Source organism: Dacryopinax primogenitus (genome assembly GCF_000292625.1).
Source record: "Dacryopinax primogenitus strain DJM-731 SS1 chromosome Unknown DACRYscaffold_1, whole genome shotgun sequence".
Taxonomy (NCBI): domain Eukaryota; kingdom Fungi; phylum Basidiomycota; class Dacrymycetes; order Dacrymycetales; family Dacrymycetaceae; genus Dacryopinax; species Dacryopinax primogenitus.
In genome coordinates, this window is record NW_024467198.1 from 1,109,902 (window position 1) to 1,132,973 (window position 23,072).

Below are 23,072 nucleotides of genomic sequence, written 5' to 3' on the forward strand. Positions count from 1 at the left end.
CATTGAGCTGCATCTGGGGTCAGGGAGCGGTATTCTCAGAAGGTTTGTAACCAAGAATACGACGGCATCCCGTGAAATGTGGGGAAGGAAAAGAAGCGGATTGATGGGATCCTCCAATGAGAGCGTGTAGAACGCTGAATTTGCGGGTGAACGAGTGAGACCCGGTGAGCTCGCGTGAGCCCCAAAGAAGGATGTAGCGCTCGATAGCCGGATTCACTTTAGGTGAAGGATGTTGTCTCCGTTAAAGCTTCCGTCAGTTTGATGTGTTTCTTTCACACAGCCACCCAAACCAACTCTATTGAACCTGCCTACAGACCCTCACCTGGCCAGGGCGATATGTCTTTGGCGGGATACAGTCGGATTCAGGTATCTTATCTTGCAGTCGGATTCTCCACTCCAGCGATTATTTCGAGCATTACCAAATTGGATTCCGTCGTCATTGGTGTGCTCGAGGGCTAGTACTTCCATTCCCACAATGTCCCGTTCCTCCCGCCTTTCCTAGCCTACTCAGTCGTCTCCTTTCGTGAAGAACATCTCATGCGACCGGATTCCTCTCCGGTTGACAAACACATTGCATTCGAGCTACCATCGCGTGCCGCTCCCGGTCATCTGCCCTAGGACATCGACCTTATCTTGCTTCGGATTACTTCCCGTATATAAAAACCAGGCTGAATACGCCGATCCATCTACCAGGCTTGTCTCCTGAACATAAATCCTCCGGGCGGTGGACATTGTCAAGATGACTCCTCATATTGAGCATCCCGCTCCACACGCCGATGCGAATCCCGGATTCTTGTTCGGGTCTACAATCGAGCCGGTGGATATGGTTCCTCCTCTCCACGAGAGCGGTTCCATCACACCTCCCGATCTCGACGAGAAGAAGGCCTATGCCGAAACCGATCTCCGACCAGTGACTACCACCACCACAGGATACGAGGAGGTTGCTGAGCACTTGCTCGGAACCGAAGACCCATTCCCTATTGACCCTCATTCACCGCCTGAACCGCGCCAGCTTACTGTCCGTGCCGTCTTTGTCGGCTGTCTTCTCGGCGCAGTCATCTCAGCCTCAAATATGTACCTTGGTCTCAAGACTGGCTGGAACTTCGGGGCATCCCTATTCGGGTCTATTCTTGGCTTCGCCATCCTGAAACCACTTTCAAAAGCCCTCCCGGAGAAGCTCGGAGGTGGCTATTTCGGCCCCAAGGAAAACGTCGTTTGTCAATCTGCTGCAACCTCAGCTGGTTCTCTCGGTCTCTTGTTTGCTTCCGGTTTCCCGGCAGCCTATCAACTTGGTCTTCTCAGCGCGAGGCCTGCCGACGATATTGGGCGCCTGATCACCTTCACGTTATGCTGCGCCTATTTCGGCATTTTCTTCACCATGCCGCTTCGTCGCTTGTATGTTTGCAAGCTTAAGCTCAAGTTCCCCAGCGGTATTGCTGCGGCATTCACCATCCGCTCGCTGCACGTTGGCAAGAACGCCGCTGCGATGGCCCGGAAGAAGACGTGGGTGCTTATCTATACGTTCTGCGTCGCCATCGTCTGGAGGGTGATATCTGAGTACGCTCCCGGTATTCTCTGGGACTGGCATTGGTCCTGGTGGTTCTACTCTGCCGGCTGGAAATGGGTTGCGTGTATTGAGAGCTGGGTAAGCTCCATTCAAGGGCTGCCGAATTGCTTGTTCATTCATTGGTTTTAGGGCTGGATTTTCGAGCTTACCCCGGCTTTCATTGGCGTCGGTCTGATCATCCCCATGAACTCCGCCGCCTCCTTCGCTGGGGGTGCCTTCCTTGCATGGGCTATCATGGGACCAGCACTGGTTGCCACCGGCAAGGCCTTTGGCAGCATAATATCTCCTGATGCCCCCGAGTACATCAATTACTCCAACATGCTTCTCGATGACCCGGTCAACGCACCGTCTCCCAAGTATTGGTTCATCTGGCCGGGATGCATGGTTCTCCTCTGCGCGTCGCTTGCCGAGATCGGCGCGAACTGGAAGTCCCTACTTGCGTCCTTCAGCATGATGCTTACGCCTGTGTTGGAGAAGATTCGCCCCCGCAAACAGCGCGAAATTGACCCAGATGCGGAGATCTACGATCCTGCACCTCTCAACGAACAAGTGCCTCTTTGGCTTTGGGGCGGTGGAGTGCTTACTTCGACTGTCCTGACGATGATCATTCTGAAGGTCCAGTTCTCCGTGAATCCCGGAGTAACGTTATTGGCCATTGTCTTTGCCTTCATATTCTCCCTCATCGGTGCTGAGTGTGCTGGTCGAGTGTCCATCATCCCCGTGACGACCCTGGGCAACTTCTCCCAGCTCATCTTCGGTGGTATCTCGAAGGGATCTGGGCTGTCTCCTATGGAGAATCAGCTCAACAATGGTCTCACAGGCATGCTCGCCGAGGCTGCCTCCTATCAGTGTGCAGACATGCTTAACGACCTCAAGACGACCCACCTTATCGGCGCCTCCCCTCGCGCCCAGCTTTACGCCCAGTTGGCCGGTGCACTTGTATCTATCTTCCTCTCTTGTGGCATGTACGTCGTCTTCACCACTGCATACCCCTGCATCAACTCCCTCACGGCCACTACCTGCTCGTTCCCCGCGCCTGATGTTGGCGCTTGGCGAGCAGTTTCGGTGGCCGTGTCCGCCGGCTCCCTCCCTATTCCGCTGTCTTCCGGCATCACCGCCATCGTATTTGGTGTCTTTGTGCTTATTCAAACCTACGTCAAGTACAAGTTCACTCCCGAGAAGTACCACGTGTGGTTCCCCAACTGGAACGCTATTGGTGTGGCCTTTATCCTTGGGCCCATTAATACCTACCCTTTGGCTTGCCTCTTCGGCTGCATTGTCGCCACCGTCTGGAGGTGGAAGAGCCCAGCTGGGTTCGCAATGTACGGCTATGCCCTCGCTGCTGGCGGTATCGCTGGCGAGGGCCTTGGTGGTATCGTCAACGCCGTGCTCCAGATTGCGAACGTCTCCGGTGCCTATAAGGGCACCGCTGTCGGTTGCCCACTCAATGCTTACTGCGGTTGAAGGGTTCGGACCACCGTTTGGGTTGCAGGTTGTGCATTGTAATGTGCCAATTGTTAGAGTATACAGATCGCAGTGCCTTGGGTATCTATTTAGTCGTCTTCCTCCACGCTTCTTACGTCTATGTGGTTCTGAGGTATCGGGTAATACATGACGAGTTCACGACTCTGTTAAACGGTGCAAATCAAGAGCGATGTCATCACCGAATGCAACTGTCTGTATTCCCGGTAGCAAAACACAGGCGAAGTATTGAAGCAACACGATGTCATAATCCATCCTTACACTAGAACAGCTTGATCTACTGTACACGGTAATCCCTTAACAACCCCCTCGCTTAGGCCTTCGAACACCCAAATGGAAGACAGTTGATCTAGACTGCGGGACGCAGTGCACGTAACCGTTCGGCGAGGTTTGGCTCCTCCTCGCCCACCTTATCTTTGACCGTGAGGTCGGGCACCTTCGTTGCGTCGTTCACCCCAAGTTCATGCTGTAGCTCAATATTGGCCTCATCAGCTACCTGCTGCATGAGCTGATCCACCTGATCTTGGGGAGTCGATACAGCTGTTGTAGCATTCATAGTGTCTTCCATGTATGACGTCTGGACGTCAAGATCGGCAAACTGGGATTCAAACTTGTCCATGACAAGTGATATCTACAGGGAGTTCAGTTTGGGCCCGAGAAGAATATAAGGCCACAAACCCTCTCCAAATTCATGCTCTCCATAGCCCTATCCATTCCCCTCACAACATTTGCCATGTTGCCGGTGACCTGCATATGAGTCAGGCTGACGGACGACTCCAGGAGCGAGTCACAAACATTCCGCATTGTTACAGCTGTTTCCACCCTACTTGCGACAGCATCTATTCGACTTCCCAACCGAAGAAGGTTCAGAGATTCATTCTTTTTGCGAATAGCATTAGCGGCATATATCCGGGCGCCGTCATTATTGCCCTGCTGCAGCGCCTGTGCCAGACATTGAATGAGCGACGTTTGAAGTTGCCGGGATAAACTATGTGGCGTACCTTCTTCAACTTGTTTCTCTCCGACTTTTCGTCGCTGGTTGCTTTTTTGGCCTGCCTGTTCAAAGCTTTCGCAGTGAACTACTCGTTGTTCCCTCAGCCTGGGTGACATTTGAGATGATGCGAAACCTGGTCCTACCTTCAGCTGGAATAATGATTCTGCGGCTGGGGTCAGATAACGAATCCACCGAACACAATTTCACTCACTCTCAAGGTTGCTCATGGTCCGTGGCGTTGCAGGTCAGCGACGAATACTAAGCTAAGAGTAATGCAGTTGGTGCCAGAAGACCCCAGCTGTGCGCTCTCCAGTGATGATGATGCCGATGCTGATGGGTGGCGATGCCGCCACGATGTCTTCATGAGAAGCGCGTCAGGATGGATATAATTCATGCATGCAACCCACTGTTCAACTTGTCGTCTGACCTTTTTCTCTCCAACCCCTTCTCCGTTCTGCGATTAACGGCCTGTTTACAAGTCGATATTATCAACAATCTGAGAACGAATCAGCAGGACTGCGCTCATTGTTTGCTTTCGACGCTTTCCAGAACGTACAGGCGCGTTCAAAACAGATCCGCCATTATGACTTTCCTCCATGGCTTGAGTTATGTAGCCGCGATAGCTGGCTGCTTATTCGTTACTCTCAGCTTAGGTGCGTCCCATAGATCTAAGCGTATGGATATGTCTTCTGAGCATGTGTAGCAAGCGGGCTTCTATGGCTATCAGAGCTCATCGAGGAGCACACGAAAATGGCGAAGATTGTAGGCACGCGGGCTATATATGTGCGTAAAGTCTGCAATCCTCTCTGGAGACATGTTAATATCAGGTTCAGATCATCATTTTGATACACGTCGTATTATGGCTGCTCGACTCCTTACCAATTACTCTCACCGCTTTCTCAATCTTTTGCCATTTGGTATACCTGCAGAACTTCTCACAGACCTGGCCTTTCATTTCCCTCATCTCACCAAGCTTCATAGGAAGCTGTATTCTCGTCATCATTGACCACTTCGTATGGTTTCATTACTTTGCTCAAAGAACACAAGAAGCTCGTATGCGAGGGAGAGGTCGACTACCTTATCAGCAGCAGCCTGTCGAGGCTCCTGTGTTCATGGACATCGCAGCATTCTTCGCGATATGCGTATGGCTTGTGCCGTTATTCTTGTTCCTCAGCCTCAGCGCCAATGACAATGCGCTTCCTACAGGTCATGTTTATTGCTACTCAATCGAGCGCATCACTGACGTTCTCGTAGCTTCTGGTCTCCCTCCCCGTGCACCTGTTCCTGGTGATATTGGCTCTCCTAAGCGGGAGTTCCCCCTTGCCTTGCCTCGGAAGAGCCTTCTCGCAGCGATCGTAGACCCTATACTTGCCATCCTTCCCAGAATACGACGAGGCGATCGACGAAATCCAGAAGGCATCATTGCACCTCGAACCCCAATTGCAAACCGCAGCCCGCTGCACACACCCATGATGGCGGCTTCGTCGTTACCCCCGTGGACGCCTTCCGGGAATGGCCACTCCGACTTCGACCTCCTCACAACTCCTCTGAGTGGGCACCCATATCCGCCCTTTGAAGCGAGTTTGCGTAAAAGTCCTTCAATGCCACTCCGAAACCCGCCCAAACGCACCAATACTGCCCCTCCTGGACAGGTGGCTGGCACCGGTGGCGCAGAAAGCAGCGCCAACCTCCCGACTGGCTTGGGCATTCGACCCGTCAGCAGAAATGGGCGGAGACTCGTTCATGGACCAGATGATCTCACTCTAGCTCATACGGACTCACCTGTAATGCGTTGATATTGATGTCTCACAATCAAAATGTATCATTGTCGTCATGTATCTGTCCGTCACGATGTCGGGATGCGGGGCATTAACTCATATGCTGATTTGCGCAGTCCAGTATACAGAGAATAACAAACAATCAGATGCAAAGGAAACTGTGGCATCAGCAATTAGATCAGGTCAGTGGCGTTCACAGGCATTTCATCGATCTGAGTGCCGTAGTACTGCTCGATGTCGCGAAGGATGCGAACATCGTCGATCGTCACGAAGTTGATTGCGACACCCTTGCGACCAAAACGACCTGAGCGGCCAATGCGGTGAATGTAGTTTTCACGGTTTGACGGAAGGTCATAGTTGATGACCAGAGATACTTGTTGTACGTCGATACCACGAGCCCACACATCCGTGGTGATCAGAACACGGCTAGTTGCATCCGTCAGCTCTCCCATTAGCAGGATGGCCTGGAGACTACGTACCTCTCGCCCGAGCGGAATTCCTGCATGATCGCATCGCGCTCTTTTTGTGGCATCTCGCCATGCATAGCGGAGACGGTGAAGTTGGCCTCCCGCATTTTATTTGTTAACCAATCAACCTATTTTTCTTTTTAGCAAAAGAGAAATATAGCATTCATCCTTCTTTACGCACCTTTCTCCTCGTATTGCAGAAAATCACGGCTTGAGTAATAGTGAGGGTGTCGTACAGGTCACAGAGTGTGTCGAACTTCCAATCCTCCTTCTCCACAGCAACAAAGAACTGCTTGATTCCTTCGAGTGTCAACTCATCACGTTTGACAAGAATACGTATAGGGTCGGTCATGAACTTCGTCGTCATTTCGAGAACATCATAAGGAAGGGTAGCGGACAGGACGACAACTTGAGTTGCCGGAGGAAGATAGCGGTACACGTCATAGATCTGGTCCTTGAAGCCCTTATTGAGCAACTCGTCCGCTTCGTCCAGCACCAACATTTTGATGTTGCGGGTACGGAGGTGTCTCCTCCTGATCATGTCAAAGACACGTCCTGGTGTTCCTGAGACGACATGTTGGCCATACTCCAGCTTGCGAATATCCTCTCCGACTGATGTGCCACCGATACAAGCATGGCACTGCACGTTCATGTAGTCACCGAGTGCCATAATGACAGACTGAATTTGTGTGGCCAATTCTCGTGTTGGAGAAAGGACGAGAGCTTGAGTTTCGCGGATGGAGGTATCGATGGCTTGAAGGATCGAGATGGAAAAGGTCGCAGTCTTACCAGTGCCAGATTGTGCCTGTGCAATGACATCACGACCTACATTGGGTCAAGATTTTGTTTCTCATGAAAAATAATATGCATACCAGACATAATTGGTGCAATAGCGCGCTGCTGGATAGCAGAGGGCTTCTCAAAGTCTATGGACAAAGTTAGTTCCAGTGATCGTCAAGGAAAGAGGGGAAGATCGTACTATAAGCATAGATGCCTCGGAGCAAGTCTTCTTTCAGACCGAGTTGATCAAAGGTCGAGATAACTTTGACACTCTCGCTGGACTCGAACACCAGCTTCTCATCACCTGTGTTGAGGCCAGACATGGTGCAGCAAGACAAAGGGTTGATGAAATGATCAGAGGCGCGCGTTGATAATTCAGCGCCTGGAGTGGCGATAAATTTCTTGGTTGCTTCCGAGTGGCTGTCCACCGGCACCTGAATTTCGGGCGCCTGGAGAACGTCCCTCAGGCTCACAGTTTGGCCACTCGACACCTTGCGTAGTGGCCAGAAATCAATTCCCTGACATCTGCACTGTCCGGCTAATGGATTCGGTCATCGAGGTGCAAAGACAAACGCATGAAGAGGTTGAGCGGCTTGAACTTGCCCTGTCCGGCGTTCTTGCACGGCCAAGCGCGGGAGTAAGTTGACTCATTCGACAATCTCTCTTGTCACTCACATCATTTCTAGCACCGGTATAATCTCGCCAATCAACACAAGGCGAAGGATTTATTGTCACGCGTGGTCGATAGAACTGTTGATCTCAATAATCTATATCTTGACCCCGACGAGTATTACACATTATTCACGCTTTCTTGGCACACGTTGACACCATTACGCAGTGAACGCCACAAAGAGATCGATATTCTAACGTCCAAGGTGGTACCGGGGAAGCCAGACGACCTCACTGAGTTCTATTCCCGCTTGGATCGGATAAGAAGCTATTATGTGCGATACCCGAACACAAATGTGGACGGGGTTGAGGAGGAAGTTGCTGCTCTTGTTGGTGATGACGAGGACACGTATGATGAAGAGGATGACCGTTCGTGCTCCCGTATGTATGCGTCTCATGCGTGCGCTGACTGGCATATATGTCCAGCTGTTGCGCGCCTTTTTACAGGAGAAGAGGCCTTCGGTCGCTACCTCGATCTCAACTCTCACCATGCATTGTACTGCAATCTAAAACACCTGACAAAACGGCTAGGGTACTTACAGTACCTTGACACCCTGATCGCTACTAAGGATGCGCCCATAGGGCATGAATTATCCAAGGACTGTAAATCTACGAGAGAATACGAAGTGTACGTAATTCCATACATGACTCTCGCAAATGGCTCATGCTGATTGATCGCATAAATAGATATTTATTGTCTTTGAAGACATATCTTGTCTCCTTCCTCGAACGGACACGCCCGTTGGATACCAATGAGCAGAAGCTAAGAGATCTTCAAGAAGAGTTCGATCAGTTGTGGGATGCGGGAAAGATTGACCTTGAGAGCAGTTCCGATGCCAAAGCGAACGGGATGCCGGTATCGGCTGGCGAGGGTATTTGGTGTCCTGCTTGTGAGTTTCGCTGCCTCTGGCTGATTCCGTATATGCTAATACTCTCAAACCCAGGCCATAAGTTTTACTCGAAGCAGACTGTGTATGATGCTCATCTTCAATCAAAGAAGCATCTGAAGGCTGCCGAGCGACTCAATGGAGAGCCATCCACGCAAGCTCCGAATGGTGACGGCACGCCTGCACCACAATCTCGTCGACGTGCGCTGGCTCTTCTGACTTTCCAGACCACTGGATTGCTTCGCTCCTTGAACTCCGTACTGCTAGACACAAAGTCGAACGTTGAACGGAGGTTCGCGCTCACGGCTCGCGAGCGCGAGCTAGAGTTAGAAGAAGAGCCTGTTGAGGTTGCACCGCCAGCGGAAGATGGTCAGCAGGAAGAAGAGGAAGAAGAGAGAATTTACAACCCACTCAAACTGCCAATGGGATGGGACGGGAAACCGATTCCTTATTGGCTGTACAAATTGCATGGTCTGGGTGTGGAATACCGATGCGAGATATGTTCAGGTGCAGTGTACATGGGCCGGTAAGTGCTTGTCTCCTCTTTGTACTGATTGACTGTACTGATTTCATTTTAGAAAAAACTTCGAACGTCATTTCCAAGAGACAAAACACACTTTCGGGCTGAAGGCTTTAGGCTTGCCGAATACGAAGCACTTCCATGAGATCACGAAGATAGCAGACGCACTAGCACGTAAGTCACCCTTGTTGGTGGTGGTAAATTTATCTTACTGGTTTTTCAGTGGCCGAGAAACTAAAGCAGGAAGGTCGTATCGAGATCATGCAAGGGGAAATGATGGAAGAAATGGAGGACGAAGAGGGTAATGTCTACAACAAAAAGACATACGAGGATCTGAAGAAGCAAGGACTCATATGAGTCCTCTGTACATACATACCCATTGCACTGAGTCTTTTCGTATATATTCCGCAATTGCGTGTAATGCTACATTGTTGTCTATCACAAAGCGGAACATGATTGCTATCTAGGCGAGGACAATGAGGCAGGTTTCGGTGGCGGAGGGGGAGGCATAGGTCGTCTACTTGGTGTCAATGGAACGGGTAAAGTCGCTGCTGCCGAATACAGTTCCTCGTCTGACTCAGAGGAAGCTATGTCAATGTCGAGGTCGAAAGGGTTAGTGGATAGGATCCCTCGTGGCGGTGGAGGCACGGCTGAAACCACACCGTCAGGATGATCTTTCCCAGGGTCAACGCTGCGTGGCACCTGCAAGAAAAAAACACGCACTCGGGCTGTCCCACCAAGCGTTCTCATCTGAACTGGGAGGAGGCACTAATTAAAGGCAAAATATTAGATGCTGAACGCAACCATTTGGTGGTATACGTACATTCGTCCCCGTTGACTGTCATACGCTGCAATTTCTGGTCCAGTGTCTCGCCTTCCGTGGTGGCCCGCACCTTTTGAAGCAACTCCTCCCGTAATGCTGCTCTCTTCATGGTATCGATCACCCGCACCTGTGCACGAAATATTGCAAAGACTACACATTAGATCAGTCAATGCCTGTGATCCACTCATAAAGAGCACACCTGGACGATGGTCCGACGTCTTAAGTTCCGCCCTGGAATAGACTGAAAGATCCAGATCAGAGCCTCGGTACAAAATGCGGTCTAACCACCAGTCATGGAAAAACGCCTGATTTCCATAGTGATAGTACTTACCTGTCCAGGCAGGTATGCGCTGCTTCTCGCTGGTATCATAGTCGTCTGAATGTAAGTCATATCGATATGTTGGCCTGAACAAGACGGGTCCCTCGTCATAGCCAGCAAAAGCCGCGTGCATATCCCTTGCTTGGGTGAGCTGGTCCGCAGCCAAAAGCTCATCCAAAGCATCAGCTTCAATCAAACCGCGGACTTCTTCGTTAGAAAGGTCAATCCGATAGTTCGTATCAGCCATCCAAATGACATTCCTTTGGGAAGCTCAGTCAGGTCGGTTGTTCAGCAATAATCGTGCGCGTACTCGTGGCTACCGATGGTCTTTCCCCGCTGGAAGTGCAGTCCATGCACTACTGTTCGATAGTCATCGTTTCTTTCTTGGGCATTTGCATGTCCGGCAGCCAGGTGTGCAGTGACGAAGCAAAATGGTGTTTCGTAGTATTCGAGGCGTATGCCCACTGCCCCTTTGTTACCAGCCATACCGCGTAACCCAGTCTATCCTCGTTCAGGCGGGGGCACGCAGGAGAACTGACAATCGACGGACCTTCTTGCTCGCCCCCTCCACATTCTTGATGACCGAAGCTAACTCGGTTTTCACCAGAACAATCAGAGCAGTTCCGACCAACTGGAGCAAGTAGAAATATTGAGCAATCAAGTAACACTCTATGGTGTTTGCCACTGCGCACCTGTTCACTCCGCAGCAGGATATAATCAGTCTTGCAATCAGGTCGGTTCATCAAAGTGTCGAGAATCAGTAGCTCCCAATCGCGTCTAACGATAGTGAGTGAAGGTGGAAGACAGTCGGTGTATCGCGCACTTCTTCTCTGGGTCAGTCTGCACGACTTGCTGGGCAGTGAGGGGCACAATCTCCTGGAATCCTAACGCTATAATATCCGGGACAGGGGAATCTGGGAACCATTTTGAAAAGAGAGACTGTAGGAAGGTCGTGCATTCTTACCTGGTCGAGGAAATAGCCAGGGCATGATTGACTCTGACGGAGGCTGGATAACTTTTAGATTAAATTATCCAAACAATGACAACACTTACTCGTCCGTTGACATTCCATGTACCTGTGAATACCAAGATCTGACGACGCTCGGAATACTCGGACAGCCTGATGTCGGCTCTTTGTCAACTCGCTGCATTATGACACAAAACGGACACACCTCTGAGCCAATTCCAATCTCACCGCGTCATGTATGGGATCGTATATCGTCACCACCTGTTGACCGGCCAAGTTTCCCTGTGATATGAATTTATTCATATGCAGACATTGGAATCAATGCCACCCCTCACGAGAAACATGTCGATGGCCGTCTGTTTGCCTTTATCCTGGAAATTATTGATGTACATTCTTCCTACGCTCTTGGTGGCATCCGATAAGAAACCTGCACCAACTTGTTCATCAACAGGGCGAAATGACTGAAATATAACTCACCGCCGAGCGTGCGCTTGCCACTTCTTGTGAAACTGGTGTTCAGCGCGCCAGTGCCAGCGTAGATCCGAGACAGTGCGTCTCCATTTTCAGCCCATAGTTCCCTATGATAACTCCACACAGCATGGGAACCTTCATTGGCTCGGTGGTTCTGCCGGAAATATATTTGCAGGACTTCTCGTGAGAAAATGTCTTGTACAAAGTTCGTTCGATCCAGGCTACACATCAATTAGAACCACGAGGAGACCAGATCTGACTTAAATACCAATCGAGGCAATTTGTCCGGAATACGCCCTGTTGCTGAGTGACGACTTCTCCAAGTTCCATATCAGCGATCGTAAATCCACTCCTCTCTATGAAGCTACGGATTACGTCGAGTCGTGCGAGCTCTTGAACACTCTCGTGGCCCCCGGCTCTCACATGAGCATGGAAATCAAAGTTTGTCATACCCATGGCATCTTCTGAAGCATTTGCCTGAGCTTTTCGCATCAGATCGGTATACGCAGATGTGAGGATCGCTTCATTCTCTTTCTGCCCCAGTAGATTTACGACGTGAAAGGAGGAGTACTCCTCTACGAGCTGCGCAGCGTGTCGCTCGAAAGCTGGCTGTTGAGCCAGAGGGGGTCGGGTGATTTGAATGCGCTGGCCGAACGCTTGCACACCTTGTTGTTCCCAGAACACTACAGAAGTGCACAATTTCAGTTCATTCTTGGAATGAACACATATGATGCCACTGACCTGGAACGCTCCCTCTGACCTGAACAAAACTCAAGCAAACATCATCTGTGCTGAATAGCGTCTCGGTCTGGATTGGACTCAGCAACTGAGCAAGTCCTGGAGAGTCCAACCTCACTTCAACAAAGTTAGCGCAATTTCCCTCGTCATCCAATCCTCTAGTGTTGAATCCTTGTGGAGTGTGAATACTATATCGCGGTATGCCAGCGGTTTGACTGACGAGTACCCGCACGCTTCCATCCCAGCCGTGAGATCAAACTGATAGTGGCTATGACAGGCTTTCCTTCAGAAGGTGGAGCAGGGAGGGCAATCTTGAAACTGCCAACATAGCCCTGGATGGCCATGATCTGCATAATGCATTAGCATGTGACAGGCATGGGTACATTGCTAACCCACAATGAACTCACAGCGATCAAATTCGTCTCGCTCTATCTGGTCAAGCCTATCTCTGAAGTCCAGAAGGCTCTGCACAGCATGCTCATTCCAGACAAATCGCTGATCAAAACTTTTCAGATCTTTGGCAGCAGACTTATTCTTCAGTCGCTTCTCCAAGCGAGATGAGATATCCCAAAATGGCAGTGCGGCATAATAGAATGTGCCTCCCGACAATATCTTGGTCAGAGGGGCACAGGGGTGATCGTAAGCAGTTGTCTGCTGGGGGGTTGAGCTACCATACGCAGGGCTGTATGGATCGCGTTCCGCATCGGTGACGTCCTGAAGTGATGGGCTCAAGGGCATATCGGTCGCAGCCATAATCAAGTCATCAAAAGTCGCCGAGTTCAAACTGTAGAACATCACGGTATTGATACGTTGCACGCTTTCGGTCTGGGTTGAAGTTCGGATGTCTCCAATCTCACTAGCAGAGGTAACAACGGCCAAGAAAAGCTCTAGACGACACGACAGTGTCAATCACTGGGTTAACGAGCCGAGTAAGCGATGCGCACCATTCGCAACGTTAATCAGTCCAAGCGTCCCATGAACCGGCCTATGGCAGAGACGCGTTACGCCGTTTAGGTCGACATCTTTCTTGTGTAGTAATTCCACCACTGCTTTGGATGATGCCTCTCGCCCTTCAGCAGCCCGAAACAGCAGCACTCTGGAAGGAGAGCCTCGTCGTTCCTCCTCCGAACTTGTCACCAGCATTAACGTTCTTGGCTCGTCTCTCAAATAGAGATGCATCGTGGAAGAAAATTAAGTAATCGTCAAAGTAGTCATAAAGAGAGTCCAGTCAATAGAACGCCCGAGGGGTGACTGAACAGTGTCAAGGCTGCGCGTCGATGGCGCGTCAGCGTCTCACGAGTCAGGGGTTATGAGTCGCAACGTTCAGCATGGACGACGACAACGCTCAGATAGAGCTGGTCAGTAATATGCCTGGGCAAATAAGAGAGGCTCCTGATAATTTGAGATTCAGCTGGAACAGCATCTTAACAAGACCTCCCAAATCAGCCTGCGAATGACCAGTACGTTCAGGCCCCTACCTACCCGGGCAACCGACTGAATGCACAACGTAGATATTCTCTCCAAATTTGATACCAGGCTTATTCGATTAGAAAAATCTATAAGCCCACTGCACTCATCCACCCAGTCTTTAACGCGAATAGCCGATAGTGCGTGACGTGGCTTCTGCGCAAGGTATCCGAGTCTGATGTGATACTAGACATTGACAAGACCATCCAAGCTATCGATCGAATCGCCGCACGACAGGAAGGTGTTGCGGCCGAAGAGGCATTGATACTCAGAGGGTGCGTATGGTATCTTTTTTCATTGATCTAAATTGACCGTGAAGCAGCCCCAGTTCACAAGATCTTCCCTCATACTTCGATGCGATTGAGCGTCTGAACGCCCAGATAGCTTTCGGTAGTGCCGAGCGGAGTGCAAAAGATACTGTAGGCTATGCACGCCCACATTTTGTGCCTCTATTTACCGAGGCTGTAGGGACGAGTTATCGAAACCGGAGGAAAGAAGTTGTGTCAGCTTTATACCAAACTCGTTGCTGAAGCGTCGGCTGGCCCAACGCCGGATCCAGAAGCGTACCAATCTGCCCGTGCATATATGTTTTATTTGAAAGGTACTTATCGTCACTGATCTACTCCATAGTTCAGGTGCAGCCCATTCCGCCCCGAATAATAACCGCTCTTGAACCTCTTGTTACCTTTATGCGATCACTCCCGATCCCATCCACCCATCCTACCCACCCCGCTTCGTATGGTCTTTCTGCCGCCTTGAAGGACTGTCAAGCGGGTTACGCCGAGATGCGAGCTGGATGGGCAAAGAAATGCGTTGAGCCAACATCCAAGCGTGTGCTGGAAAGGGTGGAGAGGAGAGATGCTGGTACCGATGTCGAGGCGGGCCGTCTACTCGGTCGATGGGTAGCGGGGGTTCTCACTTTGGCAGAAGTACGAATTAACGTTCCTTTATTAATATTAACCGACTAAATCTTTACAGGCGGAACACAATCTAATGGAACGCTTGCTGCCATTTTCGAATCCTCAAGCGCTGCAGTCAACATATTCCTCCTTCATCTCGCCCATCTGTACCATGGTTGCAAACGTCTTAACCGCTGCACACGCACCAGTCCGCCGCTCCTTGAGCTCTCATGTCTTCCTCGCGTTCACTCAATACAGTTCCGTTTCTGCGCTCCAGCCACGATGGGATATTGTAATGCGACAGCGAGCAGGCAGGAAAGAGAACGAACTGGCCGAGAGCCTACACTCCCTAAGGGCCATCTGTTTGCGAAGCTTTCCGGAATTCTTGGCGGAGCTAAGAGCTGCGGGCTCAGCGATCCCAATGACACTAAGCGTTGGCGTAGCTGATTTCACGCTCTCGGTAAGTAACCACTCCGACTATACGTTGTTTGCGGACTGTTTTCGCAGACTGTCAAATATCTCGAGATGCTCCCTCAGGTACAAGATGCTGTGAGCACTTCCTTGAAGACACTTGGGGATGGAAATTGGAGAATGGGCGACGTAAGTTTAGGTGTTTTTCAACCTACAACAGACGAAGACGCGATCTTAGAACATTATCTCCGTGCGTTATAATTTTTCAGTATGGGAAAGGAAGCGGTCTAACCATGTCGCAAAGATGATGTTATGACCATTCTAATTCGAGCCTTGGAAGGTCGTGCTCGAGCGCTGAAACGAGCTCAAACAGGATCTATTTTCATGCTGAACAATCTGTCTTATATTCGAACCAATATTCTGCTCAATCCCCGTTCCGCAATTGATGACCTGCTACCCGCGCAAGCCCAGGATGCGCTAAACACGGCATTCCGACAAGCAAAAGTGTCCTATTTCGAGGCCAACTGGGCACCATTGCTGGCCAATCTCAGTGAAGGCAAAGGAAGCAGACAGGTCGTGAAAGACCAGTGGACTGGATTTTTTGACGGCCTAGCCGAGGTTGCGGCCACGCATCAGGCATTCCCTCTCAATAAACAAGACGCTGAGCTGAGGGAGAAACTGGCCGAAGAAGTGAATAACCTTGTGCTGCCTGCGTTCCAGAGATTCTCGGCGCGTCATCAAGCGGCAGACTTCACTAAAAGTAAGCCCTAAGCCCTTTTTTGCCATCCCAAGAGCTCATTTTCTCTCAGATCCTCAAAAATATATCCGGGCGACACCGGACGAGGTCGCACAGCAGATTCGGTCCTTCTTTCGATAGGGTTACCAACCCATTTGTACATTAGTGCATATTGTATTATGGCTGCACTGCCGTATTAACATGATCGCACCCTCAGCGATACACATGGTCAGCCATGAGGTTGGCAGCAATTTCTGGCTCCATCCTATCGCCGTTTGCAAGGAGCTTTTCCTTGTTGTAGAGCAGCTCTTCACGCGTTTCCGTCGAGTACTCGTAGTTGGATGCTGAATGAATGTCAGTCACTAGCGCAAGATCCTATTGACAAAGGGACACACTTTCAACGATAGCATCAACAGGACATGCTTCCTGGCATAACCCACAGTAGATGCACTAGAAAAAATGTGAACAAGGAGAGATGATCCGCTGGAAACGACTCACCTTGGTCATGTCTATATCGTATCGTGTTGTCCTGCGCGATCCATCCTCACGAGTTTCAGATTCAATTGTGATAGCCTGGGCCGGGCAGATGGCTTCACAGAGCTTGCAAGCAATGCATCGCTCCTCACCGTTCGAATACCGACGAAGAGCATGCTCCCCACGGAATCGCGGGCTAATCGGACCCTTTTCAAAAGGATACCTGTCCCAGAATCAGAAAACTGTGCGCGTGTGTACAATGGCGTGATACGTGCATGATAGTGTAAGGCGGGCGGAACATGTTCTCCAACGTTATCATCATCCCTAATATGACATCAGTTGCCATTCCTGCGAGGAAGGAAGTTCACGTACCCTTCACAATCTCGGTAAAGAAGAATAGCTCGCTAGCCTTGTCCAATGCTGAAGGGCCACCAGCGTAAGGGTTTTGGTATACTGGAGCAGCGCCAGCACCGAGATCCTTGAGCGTACTGGCGGACTTGGTGCCTGTGATGCCCGGTTCAACCTTTGTTGGACCAGTCGTCGACTTGGGTGTCACTACTTCCGCTGCCCGAAATGCAGAGTTAGAGAAAGCGCGTGCTGCGAGTGGGCGAGTAAACGTTGCAATGCGCCGAAGCGCGATTGCGCGCATAGGGCTGAGCGACATGACCGCAGCGAAGAGAGGGATGGGAACGACGAGGAAGGGCTCGGGAACGATGACCAGACAGCGTTGACCGCCAATCGGAAGGTCAGAATTAGGATCGAACTTCTAATTGCTCCCGCATCATCAGTTTCCCTTGTTGCCTCCGACGGGCGTCACTGTTACAATTAAAGGTACAACAATGTCGAAAGCAGTGAAGAAAACCTTGACGGATCAAGGTAATACATTCACGGTTGATATGAAAGGGCCCACGTATTTACCGTGCATCAGATATTCAAGCAGGGTATTCCCGATACCAACAGGAAATACAGTCACTAGCTGAAAAGGTTGGTGAACTGGAATCTGAAGCTGAAGAACATGAGTAGGTCATTTATGTTATGCGAACGAGACGAATGCTGAATGATTGTCCCAGACTCGTTCTCCAAACTCTGAAGGAAGTCAATGAGAAACATCCGGAGAGACCATGTTTTCGCATGATCGGTGGAGTGTTGGTTGAGCGCACGGTCAAAGATATCATTCCAGCCCTGCAGACAAACCGCGACGGGGTATATTCTTCCAAACCATCGCTTTTACTAAGTAATGGTGCTCAAATTGCCTCAGATTCAGAAGGTCTTGCAAACCCTGATCGATCAGTACCAGAAGAAGGAGACAGAATTTACTACGTTCAAGCGGGAGCATGGGATCGCCCAAATGCCTCAACGAGCATAACGTACATGCCATGTTCTTTCGACATTGTATCATTCGCACATATGTATACCACGTATTATACGATCTCTGCCGCTGTTTCTGCATGGATCCCCCCTCATTTCCCATGGTGAGGTGCTTTATGCCGTTTTCGTCCTGTTTGGGGCGGGAGGCCCGAATGGAATCTGACGCCCTACTACTCGGGGCGCGTTCGAACTCGTTGAGGCAATGGGCTGCTGCGGTAGCGGGAGAGGCTGCTGGTGCGCTTCTTGCTGCAGCTGCGCTGCAGACTTATATGCGCTCTCCGGTAGGCCTGGTGGCGGAAGAGCTTGGTATGACTGGGCAGCGCCAGTGAATGGCTCGTCTGCGCTTATGGGGGATACTACGTCGTCGTCCACTTCTGGTGACGAGGCTTGAGCGCCATATCCAGCAGAAAGCTGCTTATGAAGCCCCTTTGCGACGCCCTTATCTACCGTTTAGACTGTTTACTTCTCATTTGCCAAATGCATACCTTTCTGATGAGTGTTTGGAAAGCGGCCACAGTCGGGACCATATCGTCCTCCATGCTGCTGTCGCTTCCTCCACTGTACCTCGTATGGGGAAGTGGTTCTGGAGGAAGATTCGGCATGGAAGCCAAGCGTTCGAGGAGGATACTGACAAGTAGATGAGATTCAAGTATTTCGCTCAGTGCAATATAGAACTCACGCTCTCTCCATCCGTATACGTTGAATATTCCGCCTTGTCTGCAATATCTGCAGATGCAGCTTGTCATTGTTCTGCTCCACGTTGTGTGAGAAGACTAATACATATAAAGAGTGGAACCAACAAACTTCTTCGATATCCTGGGTGCATTTCTTCAGATCGTAGTAACATTCACGATAATCGGCCTCTTCATCGTTGCTTGTATCCGCAGCAATCTTTGTTTTCCCTTTGTCGATCCGGCCTGACATGACTTTTGAAAGAAAGAGCTCTGTCGCCGTCTGCAAAGCGAGTAACGCTAATTCACCCCCCGAAGTGGACATGCTGGCAAGTTCCCATCTTCCCGGAACTTCCTGAACTCCAACCCCGTGGCTCGCCCCTTGCTGTTCCAAGCAGCTCGTGGACGTAAGGATTGCAAACTCAGTGCAGTGGAATATGCCATGTTGTAATAATCATGATTGCACAATAAAGATACAAACATCCCACGTCTCTACGAACCAGACATCGTCGAAGATGACTTTTCCCTTCTTCGTCCCCAGCGACTCGCTGGCATCTTGGCCTTTTGTGCCTCGCCTACCAGCTCTGCAATCAGCCGGTTGTATGTTTCGGAGTCTTGCTGGAGAACGTCGCGGCTCTGTAGAAGATGGGCCAGCAGGGCATTCGCTTGTTCCGTCACAGTGCGGATATCTGCGAGCTGCGATTCAACAGCCATCAGCGGAAGAATGGACATTTGTGCTATAGCAGGGTGTAAGAATATGTATGTAATATGAAGCTGCCAACGCACATTCTGTGGCACGAAGGACATCCTCAGCTTTGGCCATATCAACTTTGGGTGCAGGGCCGAGAGGAGGTGGACCACTTCTCGGTGTTCGACCACCACCGACTGGTGTAGCAGCCCGGGACGCTAGTCCGGCTGGGGTCGCGGGTCTTCCGGGGGGTGCCGAAGCAGGTCGAGCAGCGGGGGAGGTGGTTATATGCAATGGGGGTAATGGTTTGGCGTTTGATGTGGGTAACACCTGAGTGCACTGTAAACATCCACTCGTGTACCGGAATCAACAATAAACTCGCCTCATCCAGGTTGACCGGAACACCAAGTGCAATGAGTTGTTCCCTTCTTATTCGTGATCTGGTCCAATTGACAAGCCGTGTCATGTCCGGCGGTATCTCAGTGAGAGTACGATAAAGGTCTCGACTAGGGTGTTCGTTAGCTGGGGTCAAGCTGCAGGACCAACACGCAACCTCACCTCTGCTGGGTAATCAGCATCTGACCTAGTCCTGCTACCTCGCGCACGGGTTCGTCCGTGAACTGACCAGTATCGATAGGGAATATCGGGGCTATGAGGGCATCGATCTGACGCTCGAGCTCCTCCCGGCTCGGCATAGGATCAAGCACAATCGCATGGTACTCTTCTGTTGAGGCGGACAGCGGTGACGGCTCAGGCTGCTCCGTCTGCACAAATGTGACAGATTCTGCCTCAATCGTCTCTCCAAAGTCTCCAAAGTCATCCGCAAAACTCGCTGTCTCGCCCTCAAGCGCAGGCGCAGCAGGCGCGCCGAAGTCGTCAAAGTCGTCGTCAAAAGCGTCTTCCTGACCGGCAGGTGCAAATTCGGCGTGAGATTCTTCTACAGACGCTGTTGATATAGGTGGTTTAGATGTGCTGGCTGCGCTGGTGCTCCATACAGATGCGTCAAATGGATCTTCATCCATGGCGAGTTGAAGCTGTGGTCGTCTGCACCGTTGTGAATGCGGTGACGAAAGGAGACTGACGATTCGCGCCTGATTGCTTCCGGCTAAATGCGCTCATTTGCCCACGCACCTTTCAGGGTTCCATTTCGAACCGGAACATATTTCCACGAAAAACGATGTAAGCCGTTTGTTTCTACTTAAGGAATTGTTGTGAAAATTGACCTGCTAGTGTGGTGTAACAAGATAAAATTCCAGGGGATCTGAACTGAAGAAATAGACCTACAACAAGAACCCAAACACCCCATCACAGAATGGGACACACAAAATACACCTACAGCCCCCGGCGAGATTTGAACTCGCAATCTTTGGATCCCAAGATGAGGTAATCATAGAAGTCCAACGCCTTAACCATTAGGCCACGAGGGCTTCCAACAAAAGAGTTGGAAGCCTATGCTTATATTGCAAAGTTTCACCTGCACGGGATCAACAAGGCATGCATAGTGGGTCTATCGGATTACAACTCTGGGGCGTCCTCCCCAACCATCGCATCACCAAGCGGTACACACAGTAAATGTCGACGTGCATACACCAACCATTCGACCGTCACGTTGTGAGCAACAAAACCTACAGAATTGCAGCATCTCGACTCTCTTGCCAATCGGCTGGGAACCATGGCATTCTGAACCTGAACAGCTCAGGGCAAGTCCAGTAACATTCTCCTCCCAGATGGCCAGTGGCGTCCTGAAATCCCACCAGCGTCAGATTGCCCTCCTTGTCCTTCAAGACATTGTGGAGGTGAAGATCGTTATGCATGATGTTGAGCTCGTGCACTTTCTCAAGAAAATCGTACACCTTTTGGCTGTACAATGATCAGCTGGATGAAGAGCCCCATGTTCAGAACATACCGCTCCGATAACCACTCGCCCAGCGGCTCCCCTTCATCACTCAAGATTAACATCTTCCCCAGGGGAAAATCGAATGACCCGAAAGGCATTGCAACGCCGCTGCCCCACAAGCCTTTCAATCGATCATAGATCTGACATTCGTGATCCATATCCGAAGCCTTCCATGTCGGAACTATCTTGGTAACAACATTCTTTTGTCCGAGTCTACCCCTAAAGACATGTGGGGCAATGGACAAAGGATCCAGGCGAAGGTCTTTTAAGTCGACTGGCGAGGAGGTCGGAAACCAGGTCTGTTTGAAGTCCGACGGAGATAGATAGTTACAAGGGTCGGCTGCGAAGGCACGGGCGACCTCTCTATCTGCATTGTCTGAAGAGACGACGTCGGGGTCGTCATCAGATACTCCGGCGACCCCTTCATCCGCACCGTCCTCAGAGGCACTGGTATCGAGGTCCTCATCGGATGCCTCAACATCATCCTCCAATGCGTCAGGCAATTTCAATACTTGAGGATCAACTGACGCCACTCGCAGCACCGTGTCGTCTTCGAGGGCGGGCAGATGTTTTTTGAAGATACCGCGCAATGCCTCGCTCAGATATCTGGGCATAGCTTTGAACTCATACTCGGCTCCTCGCGATACGCCGAAGAGAGCGCGGTATAAGATTAGGCCAATGATCGCGAGCTGTTTGCGATCCCCCTGTCATGACAGGAGCACGTCAGCTGAGCATTGTTGCATACGGACGACTTGCGCATATCTCAAAGGCCTTGCTGATCAGCAAATAGTTCTTCTTCTTGATGATGAACAAGACGAGTGAGCTCCCGCACAAAGGGAAGAATAATTGGTTTGGTGCTGGTACATGTATGTAGCCATCTACAGACATTCAGTAATGATTGATACTCCGATAGGCATTCTAGATGTGACTTACTTGAGTAATGACAGCTTCATAGTGCCGGATCCGGCGCGCCTTCCGCTCGTTGGTGAAAACATATTGGGACGTGCCCTCCATCTTGCCAGCTGGATAATGAAAGTCGACCATACTCGGTGACCGCCCAGTGCCAGAGGGCATGTAGACATTATTTGCGTCTGACTGTTTACTATCCAAGCTGCCGGCGAACCCCTGGAAGACGGGTAATGTTTTGTCTTCAAAAAGGAGCATAATCGCGGTTTCAGACTTCTTCATTTTGCTTGAAGTGGAGACGAATACGGTGGCTTGGATGGCTACATCGACTTTGCCCGTCGGCCCCCACGACACTTGCTGGGTCTGCGTAATCACGATTGGACAGGGAGGATGCCGGTACAACCAGCCAAAGAATTGACTCGCTGGATTTGCCAAGAAGTCCTGGGTATATTTGTCGACCCCGACTTTGGCCACAGGAGAAAGATGGCGATTGCCCCTCGCGATTGCTGGGGCAAAGCAATATTCCCAGAAGACAGAGAATGGATCCATCAATGAACCCGCGGCTTCGCTGCCCTCCTCCCAAGTCGCCTCCTGAGACCTGCGCAAGACCTCTTCTAGAGGCTCGTGCTTTTCAACAAGCTCCAAGACTTCCGACGCGACATCGCAAAGTTTTGTAAGGTCGTCGAAGAAGACCAGGTGCTTAACGCGGTCAGGCTTGTTAGCGACTTAGAAGTCAGTGGTGGTAGGTAGGCGAGTGTTGGTGACGCTTTGTTGTTTGGCCAGGAGCTGCGCATTGCTGGAGGAGCCAGAGGTGTCCAGGAGCGCGGACAAGTCGAAGGGTGGCATGGCGCCCGTGAACATCTGTTTCCACGTACGAGAAGGCGGGACCTGCGGGCGCTCTTGGATGTACCGTCTACCATCCCAAGGGGTGCCGAAGCCGAAGGGCCGGATAAGACTCTTCGGGCGAAGTCCTCTGAGCAATCTCACCATGGTGACGGCCCTTCAAGAGAAGGGAGTGTGCTGCCATCGGGAGACGAGTGTGGTGGGTTGCTCGTTGTCTTGCATTGAGGGTCAGGCGCCTCGGCGGAGCCAA

General features: G+C 50.8%; 11 protein-coding genes and 1 non-coding gene across 12 annotated transcripts; 5 read left to right on the forward strand and 7 right to left on the reverse strand.

Annotated features, from left to right (window-relative positions):
• Positions 1 to 1,072: 1,072 nt before the first annotated feature.
• DACRYDRAFT_44713 (OPT oligopeptide transporter) lies at positions 1,073 to 3,031 on the forward strand (the record flags this gene model as incomplete). The annotated part of the gene is made up of 2 exons (XM_040774604.1): positions 1,073 to 1,645; positions 1,697 to 3,031. 2 exons carry the CDS (start codon positions 1,073 to 1,075, stop codon positions 3,029 to 3,031), a joined length of 1,908 nt encoding a protein of 635 aa, XP_040633222.1.
• Positions 3,032 to 3,305: 274 nt separating this feature from the next.
• DACRYDRAFT_73740 (vacuolar assembly protein DID2) lies at positions 3,306 to 4,303 on the reverse strand. Its single transcript, XM_040776022.1, has 6 exons — positions 4,255 to 4,303; positions 4,187 to 4,206; positions 4,051 to 4,128; positions 3,845 to 3,991; positions 3,728 to 3,796; positions 3,306 to 3,680 (listed from the first exon to the last, which is right to left on the reverse strand). The coding sequence occupies exons 1-6, from the start codon at positions 4,268 to 4,270 to the stop codon at positions 3,399 to 3,401; spliced, it is 612 nt and encodes a 203-aa protein (XP_040633223.1). The 5' UTR covers positions 4,271 to 4,303; the 3' UTR covers positions 3,306 to 3,398.
• A 323-nt stretch (positions 4,304 to 4,626) lies between these two features.
• DACRYDRAFT_45563 (DUF396-domain-containing protein) lies at positions 4,627 to 5,248 on the forward strand (the record flags this gene model as incomplete). The annotated part of the gene is made up of 3 exons (XM_040774651.1): positions 4,627 to 4,696; positions 4,747 to 4,826; positions 4,877 to 5,248. Coding segments are annotated over 3 exons (522 nt in total), but the record flags the coding sequence as incomplete, so codon positions are not given.
• A 660-nt stretch (positions 5,249 to 5,908) lies between these two features.
• On the reverse strand, positions 5,909 to 7,420 carry DACRYDRAFT_61021 (DEAD-domain-containing protein). Its single transcript, XM_040775659.1, has 5 exons — positions 7,268 to 7,420; positions 7,161 to 7,214; positions 6,470 to 7,113; positions 6,301 to 6,416; positions 5,909 to 6,247 (listed from the first exon to the last, which is right to left on the reverse strand). Exons 1-5 carry the CDS (start codon positions 7,389 to 7,391, stop codon positions 5,995 to 5,997), a joined length of 1,191 nt encoding a protein of 396 aa, XP_040633225.1. The 5' UTR covers positions 7,392 to 7,420; the 3' UTR covers positions 5,909 to 5,994.
• A 189-nt stretch (positions 7,421 to 7,609) lies between these two features.
• DACRYDRAFT_103277 (uncharacterized protein) lies at positions 7,610 to 9,501 on the forward strand (the record flags this gene model as incomplete). Its single annotated transcript, XM_040767736.1, has 8 exons — positions 7,610 to 7,705; positions 7,755 to 7,855; positions 7,907 to 8,106; positions 8,164 to 8,365; positions 8,425 to 8,627; positions 8,682 to 9,138; positions 9,203 to 9,318; positions 9,368 to 9,501. 8 exons carry the CDS (start codon positions 7,610 to 7,612, stop codon positions 9,499 to 9,501), a joined length of 1,509 nt encoding a protein of 502 aa, XP_040633226.1.
• A 102-nt stretch (positions 9,502 to 9,603) lies between these two features.
• Positions 9,604 to 13,641, reverse strand: DACRYDRAFT_86083 (inositol polyphosphate phosphatase; the record flags this gene model as incomplete). The annotated part of the gene is made up of 20 exons (XM_040776760.1): positions 9,604 to 9,818; positions 9,868 to 9,912; positions 9,968 to 10,117; positions 10,167 to 10,247; positions 10,299 to 10,546; positions 10,597 to 10,787; positions 10,837 to 10,917; positions 10,979 to 11,063; positions 11,110 to 11,200; positions 11,251 to 11,293; positions 11,340 to 11,406; positions 11,459 to 11,535; positions 11,589 to 11,680; positions 11,731 to 11,945; positions 11,993 to 12,407; positions 12,466 to 12,532; positions 12,581 to 12,633; positions 12,683 to 12,809; positions 12,859 to 13,349; positions 13,407 to 13,641. 20 exons carry the CDS (start codon positions 13,639 to 13,641, stop codon positions 9,604 to 9,606), a joined length of 3,069 nt encoding a protein of 1,022 aa, XP_040633227.1.
• A 260-nt stretch (positions 13,642 to 13,901) lies between these two features.
• On the forward strand, positions 13,902 to 17,161 carry DACRYDRAFT_97822 (uncharacterized protein). Its single transcript, XM_040777483.1, has 14 exons — positions 13,902 to 13,922; positions 13,974 to 14,069; positions 14,120 to 14,204; positions 14,252 to 14,348; positions 14,398 to 14,506; positions 14,560 to 14,858; positions 14,908 to 15,288; positions 15,336 to 15,489; positions 15,544 to 15,999; positions 16,049 to 16,319; positions 16,371 to 16,425; positions 16,474 to 16,671; positions 16,724 to 16,773; positions 16,822 to 17,161. Exons 1-10 carry the CDS (start codon positions 13,916 to 13,918, stop codon positions 16,114 to 16,116), a joined length of 1,752 nt encoding a protein of 583 aa, XP_040633228.1. The 5' UTR covers positions 13,902 to 13,915; the 3' UTR covers positions 16,117 to 16,319; positions 16,371 to 16,425; positions 16,474 to 16,671; positions 16,724 to 16,773; positions 16,822 to 17,161.
• A 127-nt stretch (positions 17,162 to 17,288) lies between these two features.
• DACRYDRAFT_113055 (Prefoldin beta-like protein) lies at positions 17,289 to 17,902 on the forward strand (the record flags this gene model as incomplete). Its single annotated transcript, XM_040769551.1, has 4 exons — positions 17,289 to 17,325; positions 17,378 to 17,468; positions 17,520 to 17,652; positions 17,708 to 17,902. 4 exons carry the CDS (start codon positions 17,289 to 17,291, stop codon positions 17,813 to 17,815), a joined length of 369 nt encoding a protein of 122 aa, XP_040633229.1. The 3' UTR covers positions 17,816 to 17,902.
• Positions 17,903 to 17,931: 29 nt separating this feature from the next.
• On the reverse strand, positions 17,932 to 18,813 carry DACRYDRAFT_103282 (uncharacterized protein; the record flags this gene model as incomplete). The annotated part of the gene is made up of 4 exons (XM_040767737.1): positions 17,932 to 18,255; positions 18,303 to 18,444; positions 18,497 to 18,567; positions 18,622 to 18,813. 4 exons carry the CDS (start codon positions 18,811 to 18,813, stop codon positions 17,932 to 17,934), a joined length of 729 nt encoding a protein of 242 aa, XP_040633230.1.
• A 115-nt stretch (positions 18,814 to 18,928) lies between these two features.
• DACRYDRAFT_19532 (uncharacterized protein) lies at positions 18,929 to 20,219 on the reverse strand. The gene is made up of 4 exons (XM_040771554.1): positions 19,735 to 20,219; positions 19,559 to 19,682; positions 19,275 to 19,506; positions 18,929 to 19,225 (listed from the first exon to the last, which is right to left on the reverse strand). The coding sequence occupies exons 1-4, from the start codon at positions 20,196 to 20,198 to the stop codon at positions 18,981 to 18,983; spliced, it is 1,065 nt and encodes a 354-aa protein (XP_040633231.1). The 5' UTR covers positions 20,199 to 20,219; the 3' UTR covers positions 18,929 to 18,980.
• A 293-nt stretch (positions 20,220 to 20,512) lies between these two features.
• On the reverse strand, positions 20,513 to 20,603 carry DACRYDRAFT_t4. Its single transcript has one exon. It is a non-coding gene; the product is annotated as a tRNA-Arg (tRNA).
• Positions 20,604 to 20,801: 198 nt separating this feature from the next.
• Positions 20,802 to 22,969, reverse strand: DACRYDRAFT_113058 (uncharacterized protein; the record flags this gene model as incomplete). The annotated part of the gene is made up of 4 exons (XM_040769552.1): positions 20,802 to 21,036; positions 21,083 to 21,951; positions 22,007 to 22,693; positions 22,745 to 22,969. 3 exons carry the CDS (start codon positions 22,967 to 22,969, stop codon positions 21,853 to 21,855), a joined length of 1,011 nt encoding a protein of 336 aa, XP_040633232.1. The 3' UTR covers positions 20,802 to 21,036; positions 21,083 to 21,852.
• Positions 22,970 to 23,072: the final 103 nt, after the last annotated feature.